At 44.1% G+C, this 12,128-nt stretch overlaps 1 protein-coding gene across 4 annotated transcripts in view; it reads right to left on the reverse strand.

The window, feature by feature from the left end:
• Positions 1 to 7,831, reverse strand: part of LOC118367861 (B-cell lymphoma 3 protein homolog) — a 28,998-nt gene extending 21,167 nt beyond the window's left edge. Inside the window, exons 1-2 of one of the 4 annotated variants that reach the window (XM_052494730.1) lie at positions 7,691 to 7,831; positions 6,046 to 6,205 (exon numbers count right to left, since the gene is read on the reverse strand). In XM_052494730.1, coding sequence (XP_052350690.1) covers positions 6,046 to 6,077 — 32 coding nt within the window. In that variant the 5' untranslated portion in view covers positions 6,078 to 6,205; positions 7,691 to 7,831. Of the gene's footprint in view, positions 1 to 6,045; positions 6,206 to 6,684 lie in introns of all 4 variants that reach the window. The other 3 variants (XM_052494729.1, XM_035751560.2, XM_035751561.2) reach the window with 3 other exon arrangements.
• Positions 7,832 to 12,128: the final 4,297 nt, after the last annotated feature.

Here is a 12,128-nt window from a genome sequence, read left to right on the forward strand (position 1 = left end):
TTATACAGAGCCTGAGGTTTGGAGGCGGGTGTTTGACTGATGTCAATGCAAAAGGCAGGTCTAACCAATCACAACCAGCCATCTCATCCGTGTAGCTAGTGTAACACAGACCAAAACATGTCAACAAACCATAGCCAATACAACCTTGCTTTCCACATTTCTTGTTCAACTTGAGTAAACAAATCTTTCACATAGAGAAAGACACAATTAGGGATGACAGTTTGTCTTTGTAATTGAAACCCATCTCCATACAAGTGTAGTTCTAACCGGCACTGTGGTGACTGGTGCAACTGAAGATGACCACAAGACAGTCTCATAACAGGAAAACGTGCGACAGTGTTGACTCTCTCGCAATCTGACCTGACTAATGGCCATACAGCACAGTGAAGCCACTCAGCCGTCTGATCAGTGTGAAAAGCAGAACTTCTGTTTGGCCGCATATGTCAGTTCTTTCCTAAAAAGCTCCCCTTTCTGGTAAGTGAGAACCACCCCTGACCACGTTCACAAGTGTATCTGTTGTAGGGCTGACCCCATTTTGTCAACTTGTCGATTGTTTGGTCGATAGGCTTTTGGTCGACCAACAATTTTTTAGTTGAGCAATATAAAAAAATGTTATGGCAAAAGAGACTTGTCGGATTCACATTTGTCTCAGTGGACCATTGAGGAGCTCATTAGTATCACCAGTAGTACATTATTTTTGTTTAATGCATTCAATAGATGATTATTATTACTGCAGTCTTACCATTCTCATTGTCAGAGTGGACACGTTGTTTGAGGATTGCACAACCTAGGCTACACTTCTGAGGAACAAGTTTTGGTTTATTTCATTCCATTTAGGAGTTGTCAATTTCCTCATTGCAATTTGTAGTGCTTCTGTCAATATTGAGTAAGGACGAGCACCTGACTATACATAGAAGTAGGCCTAGGCTACCTGGTGTGCGCACAAATGTAGGCTATAAATGTGCCCATTTGGGGATCTGATAGTATTTCTGTCTTAACTCACCACCACTGTGGAACTTCTGTGTGTCATTTTTTTCTTCACCTCAAACAGTGAGTAAACTAAGTCTGTTTTTACATTCATCTAGAATATCAAGGTCGGCCTCCCGGGTGGCACAGTGGTTAAGGGCGCTGCACTGCAGCGCCAGCTGTGCCACCAGAGACTCTGGATTCGCACCCAGGCTCTGTCGTAACCTGCCGTGACCGGGAGGTCCGTGGGGCGATGCACAATTGGCATAGCGTCATCCGGGTTAGGGAGGGATTGGCCGGTAGAGATATCCTTGTCTCATCGCGCACCAACGACTCCTGTGGCAGGCCGGGCACAGTGCAAGCTAACCAAGGTTGCCAGGTGCACTGTGTTTCCTCTGACACATTGGTGCGGCTGGCTTCCGGGTTGGATGCACGCTGTGTTAAGAAGCAGTGCAGCTTGGTTGGGTTGTGTATCGGAGGACTCATGACTTTCAACCTTCGTCTCTCCCGTACGGGAGTTGTAGCGATGAGACAAGCTAGTAGCTACAAACAATTGGATACCATGAAATTGGGGAGAAAAAAAAGGGGGTAAAACTTTTTTTATTATTATTTTTTTTTAAAGCTAATGCCAAGGTCATCCTCAACGTAGCCTATTTTTCAATAACCACTCAGCATGAAAGGGGGAAAAAATGTCATGCTCTGATCCGGTGGAAACATAAAATAAGCGTACCTGATTACTGCTGGGTTCTCCCATGCAGTGAGGAAGCAGAATGAATGAATCTGCAGCAGAGTCTTTACATCACGTAGAAATAATGTATTTGTGGAGTATGTGAGTAGATGACAAAAATGCATTATTGCAGCACAATAAGGATGACAACAGTAATGGCATCAGTTCTGATTAAAAACAGTCCCCAGATGAGTATATGCGAGGTGCCTCTCCTAACATTCCTCAAAAAAGCTATCAACACCCAACTGACCTAGTAACAGGTGTCTCCATTCAGTGCAATGGTGAGATTATCACAGACTTGAACAAGGTTAATCTCTCTCTCTCTCAAGATGAAACTGCTCTCTCTCCTGTTCCTGGAAGTGGGGCAGACCACAGCCCCAGATAACCCAAAGCACACTGACGCAGGAGCGCTGGGCCACACTCAAACACACACTGACATGCGGTATCCTGTTTGGGGGGAGGTGAGGGAATACGGGTTGCTGTGGCCAGCAGACCACCTGAGAGAGCGATGACTTTAAGACAGGTGTATTAAACAGAAGGGAGCCAGAAACACACCACAGTCCAACTTACAATACATCCTTTTCAGAAACCATTTGAGTCATTAGTAGGTGTTGGTAGCCAGACATTTCTTACTTTTTGATAACTGGACCTGTGGGAATTGAACCAACTCTGACACTCTGACAATGCAAGCACCAAGCTCTACCAACTGAGCCACATGGGACACCCTGAGACTGGAGCCTGACATAGCCTTTATGGTCGCCTGTTACTTTTAGATGTTTTCTTTTTTATTGAGCTTTAAAGCACTGGTCTTTTAGTTGTTCCAAAGGTCAGAACCAAAACGTTTGGTCCTGGCCTTTGGAACAGACTGCAGGAGGATCTGAGGGCAGGCCTCAGAAACTGGAGACATTTTAAAGAAAAATCTTAAGACATAAGTAAAAGCAAGGCTAAAAAGGTTAAGGTGCTTTTAGTCATACAATTTTTTTTTTTTAAATGGTACACAATTCTAAATTTATTTTAATCAATTAGTCTCATGTCCACTTATTTTATTATTGTTTTACTATTTTATTTGTTAAGCACTTTGAAATGCAAATGTATCCTCTAAGAAATGTGGTATATAAATAAAGTGTGATCTGATTTTTGCCATGGCAGCACTAAAGCTACTTCCTCCAGTTTATTGACCCCTCCCCTACCTACATGTCTGCATAGGTTGGAAGCATATCCCTGGCCAAGCACAGCGGTGAGCCAAAGTTGTTGGGTACTATATGTGTGGTTTGCAAGAAACTGCTGAACAAACGTCATCCCCACCTGTATTCTATAAGCATGACAATAACCATCGCAAATACATGATGTACTGTCCCCATGTTACTGCACTGACTGCACAGCTGTCTCTCATTCAAGCAGATAGATGGACAATGAACAAGGGAGAATGAGACAGGGGTGAGAGAAACAGGGGAGCGTGTGACAGAGGGGTGAGAGAATGTCAATGAGAGATAAGAAGAAGATCAAAAGAAAAAGGGAGAGAGAGAGAGAGGGAGGGAGAGAGAGAGAGAGAGAGCGAGAGAGCGAGAGAGCGAGAGAGAGAGAGAGCGAGAGAGAGAGAGAGAGAGAGAGAGAGGGAGCGAGAGAGAGAGAGGGAGAGAGAGAGAGAGAGAGAGAGAGAGAGAGAGAGAGAGAGAGTGAGAGAGAGCGAGAGAGCGAGAGAGAGAGGAGAGAGAGAGAAAGCGGTAAATGAGGAAGTGAGGAGCGGATGTTTGGGTTTTTGAGCTCATTCATTTAAAAACACAGAGATACAGAAAGACCTGAGAAAACCGCAGTCACACATTGAGAGGCGCACGCTCAGAGGTTTTCCCGAAACTGAGGGGCTCAGAGGCGATGAGAACTGAGGATTAACACCCCATTGACGTAAGCACACACAGAGACACACTTGGGGATGGTGGGGGGGCTGAGAAGCAGCACTGTCTTTCTGCTGAAATCAAACTTTTCATCAGACAGACCACAATACAAGTAGGTACCAGCCAGGGTAATGTACTTCTTTACAGTCTACCACTTCATCAAGTAGTTTGACTTCATGAGAACAGCACCCAAACATGAGAACAGCACCCAAAAGCCCCAGCGCAACCACCAAGGTACAGTTTGATAAAAAAATAAATAAAAAAAATATATATATATATATATATATATATTTTAAATCAAACTGTACCTTGGTGGTTGCGCTGGGGCTTTTGGGTGCTGTTCTATATATATATATATATATATATATATATATATATATATATATAATATCTTGCATTTCAGTGCTCGTTTTTTGTGTGGCTTTAAAAAAGATATATATATATCTTTTTAAAGCCACACAAAAAAACGAGCACTGAAATGCAAATGAACTTTTATACGGATACATTTTCTTAAGCATCTTGTGATCAGATGGCAAGGTGTTTTCTTCCTGATTGATTTCAGTGCTGGTCCCTGGGCTCTACATCACATGAAATCATCCCAAGCGGAACTGCTGTGTCTCGAAACCCACAGCCAGGTCTGCACTTTCTCGATCATGTGTTTGTTGTGATGGGATGCAAATGAGTGACACACAGCACTTAAACTACAGGAACATGACTTTGCAATGCCATTCTTGGATGGACTTATGATTTCAGTCACATGAGTGTTTTTGTATCGTCCTCGCATGTCTGTCAGTGAATGGGTGAGTGCTCAGGTGTTGAAGGTCAGAGAGGGCATCGGTGCGTGAGGTTGCTATTAACATGTGATTGAATGTACCCCACCCACTCCTTAACCTCAAACATAAGGTGACCAGACATCCCCGATATCCCGGGGACAGTCCCCGATTTTGGTGGCCTGTCCCCGGCTAGTACCGGAAATGTCCCTGATTATCCCCCAGGAAGAAAAGTAACTCTGAAGTTAAATTGAGGCTGATATTTCAGTAATCAAAAGCTGTATGCAATCGGATTTCAATGTCAAATTTGTCTCACCACTTGTATCAAACTTGTTTGCTCCCTTCTATGAGAACATTTGGTCAGTGATACATTGTAACAACTGCATGAACAACCATGCCCATAGCCAGAAAACCTTTCCAACAGCATAGGCTACCAAACTGGGGTGATTTAAAAATGAACACGGTAGGCTAAAATTAAGAAACATTTGAGTGGTTAATCAATTTCTGTGTTATGAATAATTAAAGTATTTGAAAGGACTACCGGAAATGTATAGTTAAAAATAGTTCCGTGGGCGGCCTCCCGAGTGGTGCAGTGGTCTGAGGCACTGCATTGCGGTGCTAGCTGTGCCACTAAGGAACCTGGTTCGAGTCCAGGCTCTGTCGCAGCCAGCCATGACCGAGAGACTGATGGGGCGGTGCACAATTAGCCCAGCATCGTCCGGGTGAGGGGAGGGTTTGGCCGGCAAGGATGTTCCAGTCCCATCTCGCGCTAGAGACTTCTGTGGTGGGCCGGGCGCAATGCCTGCTGACATGGTCGCCAGGTGTACGGTGTTTCTTCAGACACATTGGTGTGGTTGGTTTCCTGGTGAAGCGGGCATTGTGTCAAGAAGCAGTGGGGCTTGGTTGGGTTGTGTTTCGGAGGACGCACAGCTCTTGACCTTTGCCTCTCCCGAGTCCGTACGGGAGTTGCAGCGATGGGGCAGGACTGTAACTACCAATTGGGGAGAAAAGGGGGTATATATATATATATATATATAAATATTTGATTTTTTACAAAAAATTATAATTCCATGGGATATTTTAATCTTCTTTCTTAGTTATTTTTTGTTGTGTATTGTTATCTGGTCACCTTACTCTGATAGTCATCCCAGCCTCCCAGAGGCAAGCCTGTGTCTCATCTGAATACTCACACAAACAATGCAAACAGACACAGAACATGACACACACACAAAGTACAGATCACAGAGGTCAAGTTCCATCCCAGAGTCCCCCTCAAACAGTGACACTTTCACTGAGAAGCAGAGCAGAGAATTGACTCCATTAATCATTACAGAGACAGGAAGTGAAATGAAGGTAAAGAATGTGGTGGGGTAAGGGTACACACAGCACACTCCTCTCTCACCACCAACACCCCTCACAGCCAGGTGAATCATAGACCAAAACAAACAAACAAGACTGTGTGACATCTCCTCTCCCTCCAACACATACCTAACTGATCAGGGTCATATGTAAAATATGTTGAAATGGAAAACAAAAATGACTTACTGAACTCGACCCAGTCCATAGCTCCTAGCAGGAAGTCAGGGTTAGCAAGGAACCCTCATAGGGCAACAGTACTACTCTAAGCCCCATCTGCTACATGAGGCTAACTGAAGTTCAATGCATGTAGGGTTTTCAAAAACAAACATACGTGTCACCATCGTTGTCTTGGCGAGTCGCCATGGCAACATCTGCCAGCAGGTGTCCAGCGTGTCCCGGGTAAAGAGAGGACTGGAGGTGAGAGACAGGCACGTTCACAACCAGTGGTGACCTGCTGGGCCAGGAGTAGAATGGGTGCCCTGGATAGGGATCTGGTTGATAGAGGGAGGGAGGGAGGGAGGGAGGGGGCAGATTGTTTGGTACAATGCCATGAAATAAGGAAATTACAGGTGACCCATTGACATGTTTTTAATCAGTTCAATCATTTATCGCTGGAATGTCTGGCACAACAGATTCTCAATGACTGGGGTTCAAAAGCAGGACTAACCATCACTGCACAATGACACACGATCTATGAAGGAACATTCCACAGAGAAAATCAGTTTCTGACTCAAAGGCAAATGACCACTAACTGATTCCGCAGTATATTCTCTTTCAAACCAATAACTTTGATTATGATCAAATGAATACAGTTATAACAAGACTGTCTGATAGGATTACGCATTTTGTTTTGCACTATTAGGAGAACAAAACTATGAAAATGAGATAGGATCAACTCTGAATAATAAAAGCCTGTACACTTTCATTTTAAGATTTTTTCACTTGTCTTTTGCCTGGGCGACTAACTTACAGTAAGGACGGGGTGCCTGCATTGAACGAACCGGATCGATGCTTTGGTGTTCATTGTCAAAACCGCTGGCGGCAGACAATTGTCTGTGTGAGACCGATGCCAGGGTACCAATGCTCTCATCGTCGCAGCTCTTTAATAAAATCTTTGGAGGACTTGGTCTGCAGCACAAGTCTTTGTTTTTGTAAGGGGATAAGCGCTCCTCTCTCCCGGGTGGGGTACGTGACTGTTCCGGCGTCTCCCATTCAGAAGGAAATGGACGTTTCCTAAAAGGAAGCCACGAGGAAGATATGTTCTGTGTTCGTGTGTCTGTTTTGCTGCTCTCACCAGGGTTCGGAGTGAATGGCGTGTGAGAAGTTGCAGCTGGTGAGTGTTTTTTCTCCAGAAAAGCCGGGTTTCCCGTTTTCACAGGAGGTTTTATCAACGATACTCCACAACGATGCTCCAGCGGCTCCACAGTGTGGCTGGGATTTCCGTTTGGACCGTCATCCTCCGTGAGGGGGGCATTGGTATACTGCATTCTTACACTGGCGGAGCAACCTTTGCTGGTGGGAGTCCTGTCGGCGCCGCTGCCACGCTCCCTCGTTGTGGTGCTCAGATCCAGCGGCACTGTGGTTTGAGTTTGGTGACCGTTCATGGTCATGGTCCTCCGCATGAACACGGATCAAGTATCCTGGAATCAGCCTCGGGTGTTTGTCGTCTCAAAGCATAGCAATGATTCAAATGTCAATTAAATTTATGTTTTCTATAGCCTAGGCACAGTCTCCTTCTCCACGAAAATATCCAAATGTTGTTTTGATTTGGGAGTTTAATAATGTAATTTGCCAAGCCAATACAAGAATGGCTCGAGGCTATTCTCCAAATCCATAAATGTTCATTTTGAGAAAATTTGTGTAAACTGATACTAATTTAAGTTTCTTCAATTAATTAAATCACACAACTGACTCATAGTAAATGTTCAGAATGATAAATATAAGACTTTTAAATAACCTAACTGACGGTAACACACCTGCAATATAACTGCAGGTAGTGGGCAATTGAAGAAAATCAATAGGCTATAATGTTCCTTTTATTGCAACGAATCAACTAGTCCGTAAACTCTGTCTTTCTCTCTCTCGCTCGCTCTCTCATTCACTTAACCAAATCCGCGAAACTGGGGCTTTCCCTTTCGTATAAGAATTAACTCTTTACCTTCCTGTTTGCAAAATGAAACAATGCGTTCTGACGGTCTACTTTTTTTAACCAACACCTTTAAGATAAAGGTTTAGTGTAGCCTACGTAACTGAAGTGTTCAATGTTAATTAAGGCATATATGATTGATTTAATTAACTTAAATGTTCGAATTCCTGTTTTACCCCGGTTTAGGCTATGGATTAATCTAGTATGTCAACGATGCCAAATGTTTTTTCTGAATTTAATTTAGGACTAGCACAAACGCTGCTCGAGATGGCAAAATGGCATGCAATGCTCGAATTCTGCATAGAGAGCATTTTGGCACCAGGAAGTTGAGGAAAAATGGTTTGCATGTGATCTAATCTAGGGGTCTCAAACTCATTTCATGGGGGGTCTAGTGTCTGCAGTTTTTTCCTTTAAATTAAGCAATAGACAACCAAGTGTTGGCAGTTCCTTACTAAACAGTGTCCTTGATTCGTCAATCAAGTACAATAGAGAAAACTCTCAGCCACTCGGCCCTCCATGGAATGAGTTTGACACCTGTGATCTAATCGGTTGGTCATATGGTGTTGTCAGTGTCATTCCACTGTAGTTTCCCAGGGTTTACCAATTCAGTGGGATCTCCCCACAGTTGATAGGCCTATTGGGGATAAACTCATATCCTGTAGCAGTAACTGGATGGAGCAATGACTGGATGAGTCTCTGTCTGACCATCTGACCTCTATCATTGGAGAAAATAACCTTCTGGGCGGTGAGCCACCCAGAGGTTTGCCAGTTCAAATCCCGGGTCAGACAGGGGAAATCTGATGGTCAAGGCATTGTGCCCTTAAGCAAGGCACTTAACCCCCCACAACTCCTCCTCCACGGGCGCACAATGTGGCAGCCCCTTCCTCCAAACTGTATATGTATGTGTGTCTTTTGGAGGGGTTGAGATAAAGCAGAGATCAAATTTCAGTGTGACCTTATGTACAATTGACCAAAGGGATCCTAATCTTATATAGCCTTCTGATCTGGGCCTCTGTGTTATTGCACATCTCACTCCATCAAACACCACACCTCCCCGCAATACACACACACACTTCTCAGCCTACCTTGTCGGTGCCCGCCCCCAGCTGATTCTTTAGTTACCAGGGTCAATTTGGGACTTTCCTCAGATGTATCGAAGTGTGGAACCGCCAACGGAAAATCAAGCTTTGTGTCTAAAGTCCCTGAAACACCCTGCTGAATCTGTGCTGACACGTTGTGCAGCTGCTGGATACAGTAGATAGTCAAGGTGTCCAGTGTGCCTTTGTGTGGGATGTGGTGGGATGGTCATGGTCATCACCATGAACTGTTGGAGGCAGGTAGCCTAGCGGTTAGAGAGGTGAACCAGCAACCGGAGGGTTGCCAGTTGGAATTCCTGATCCGAGGGGAAAAATCTGGTGGGAAGTGAACTGAAACCAGAGGGTTGCTCTTATCAAATCCTAGATGCCATTACTTGCCATTGTGCCCTTGAGCAAGGCACATTACCAGTTCCCTGCGCGCCCAGTGTGTCAGTCCCGAGCACCTCTCCAAGAAAAGCCTGTGTGTGTATGCGTGTCGTTGGGTTGGGTTAAAAGCAGATGTCAAATTTTGGTTGGACCTTGTGTGCAATTGACCAATAAAGTGATCCTAATCTTAATCTGTTTGAGCTACCCTGGCCAACCGTACACTCATACAGCACCCACCTCTTCATGACTGTGTGAGCGACTTCTGCCCTTATGTCTTTACACTAAGCTTGTCAAAATGCAGAAAAGTGCAGCATTCTGTTAAGAACAGGGCCTTGTCAGGATGGTTTTGTGGTGGTGTAGAAGTGAATGGACAGACAAGATGGAACACTCTGAGAGACAGAGGCAGGGCTGCACAATGTCCTCAAAAAATGTAATAGCAATTTTTTTTAAACACTATTGCGATTGCAATTTGACTTGCGATATAGATCAAAACACTTGGATGAACCATTTGAAATAGAATGATTTATATTAAGAAGCAAAGTGGAAAACAACATTGTTCTTGTTTGGAACAATCTGTTGACTGCATTACACCTTACAGAACAGCATGCAAACTTCTAGTGAATCTAACAGCGAGGAGCAGCCATGAGGAGAGGTAGAGAGACGACAAACACACGGCTTATTGGTGTTTCAAAATATTGCATGATATATGGATCTCTTTCTATATGGATATTGCACAGGTCAGTTGCGATTTCGATGTGAATTCAATTAATTATGCAGCCATAAAAGGGAGCCATGGCCACCTAGTGTCATTAGATATACACTCAGTGGCCAGTTTATTAAGTACACCCATCTAGTACTGGGTTGGACCCCTCTGTAGCCATGTTCAACAACAATGTTCAGATATGCTGTGTCGTTCAAAAGTTGCTCAATTGTATCAAGGGACCTAACGTGCGCCAGGAACACATTCCCCATACCATTACCACACTGCCACCAGCTTGTACCGTTGACACCAGGCAGGATGGGGCCATGCTGCTTACCCCAAATCCTAACTCTGCCATCAACATGACGCGACAGGAACCAGGATTCATCGGACTCGGACCAGGCAATGTTTTTCTGCTCCTCAATTGTCCAGTGTTGTTGATCACGTGTCCACTGGAACAGCAGCTTCTTGTTTTTAGCTGATAGGAGTGGATCCCGGTGTGGTCGTCTGCTGTAAAAGCCCATCTGTGACAAGGATCAATGGGATGTGCATTCAGAGATGCCGTTCTGCACACCACTGTTGTACTGCTCTGTTATTTGCCTGTTTGTGACCCGCCTGTCAGCTTGTATGATTCTTGCCCTTTTCCTTCCACCTCTCTCATTAACAAGCTGTCTCTGCCCACAGGACTGCCGCTGACTGTTGTGTGTGAAAAGCCGGCCATTTCTGAGATACTGGAAATAGCACTCCTGGTACTAACAATCATACCAACATCAAAGTCTCTTAGGTCAATTGTTTTGCCAATTCTAACGTTCAGTCGAACAGTAAGTGAATGCCTCCATGCCTGTCTGCCTGCTTTATATAGAAGCCACAGTGACTCACTGTCTGTAGGAGTGAACCATTTTCGTGAACGGGGTGGTGTACCTAATAAATTGACAACAAACGGAATGTGACGGGCACTGGAGAATGATGAAGGGAAGACCCAGAGTCTCTGTAAACATTGCAGCATACACTTGGAGATCTCTTTGGTGCAGTGAGCAGCCTCACACCCTCGGACTGTGAGCTTGTTGCCAGTGTCTCCATCATGTGGATAATGTAAGTATAGCCTGGTTAGAAAGAATTCAACCAGGCCAATGCAGTTCCAGTCTCTGCCACTTGTCCGCAGTAGAGACCCAATCATAAAGGAAAGGTGTATAGTGGTTTTCTTCATTTGGTAAACTGTGACATTAGCTTCATCATTATCAAGCATTTTATCTTAACACAGCCCATGTCTTTCCAATGTGCACTGCTTAATGATGACTCTACACTAAACCTATATCCATGCCTAACAGCTACCAAGAGAATGGTTGCCTTACGATGGGTGGCAAGCCTCACACACTCTGCAATGGATTTCCCTATTCATGATATTTTGGTATTTGTATTTTATTAGGACCCCAATTAGCTTTTGCAAAAGCAGCAGCTACTCTTCCTTGGGTCCACACAGGACATGAAACATGACATAATACAGGACTTTAATAGACAACAGCTCAAGAACAGTACTACCGAAATGTTTTTATTTTTTACAAAAGGTACATACACACAAACTATCTAGGTCAAATAGGGGAGAGGCATTAAGCCCTGAGGTGTTGCTTTATCTGGTAAAAAAAAAACAGGTTTGCTGTCCACTTGAGCAATATTAGATGGAACGGACTTCCATGCAATAATGGCTCTATATAATACTGTACGCTTTCTTGAATTTGTTCTGGATTTGGGGACTGTGAACTTATTGAACTTATTCATGAGCTCAACTTGAACTGTAATTGTCTCGACAAGGTGCAAAATCAGACAATATTAAAATATGGACCACAACACTTGACAGTGTATTTGTATCATGTCTGTTGATTTGTGTTTTTTGTCCTGTCAACCAAAAATGAATAGAAAAGATGTATTCATGAGTCTGTGGCGGTTTTTAGACACCTCCAACTTTATCCCATTAGGATGGCATTGTTCTCTACTGTTCTCTCTAGGTCGTTTCCCTTTTCAAACGTTACAACAGATAGGAGAATATGGTGCTTACAGTTAAATGCCATGTATTTTCTGCTTGGTCCCACGGTCTCACAAAGGGAAGA

This window comes from Oncorhynchus keta, chromosome 34 (genome assembly GCF_023373465.1).
Source record: "Oncorhynchus keta strain PuntledgeMale-10-30-2019 chromosome 34, Oket_V2, whole genome shotgun sequence".
NCBI lineage: Eukaryota > Metazoa > Chordata > Actinopteri > Salmoniformes > Salmonidae > Oncorhynchus > Oncorhynchus keta.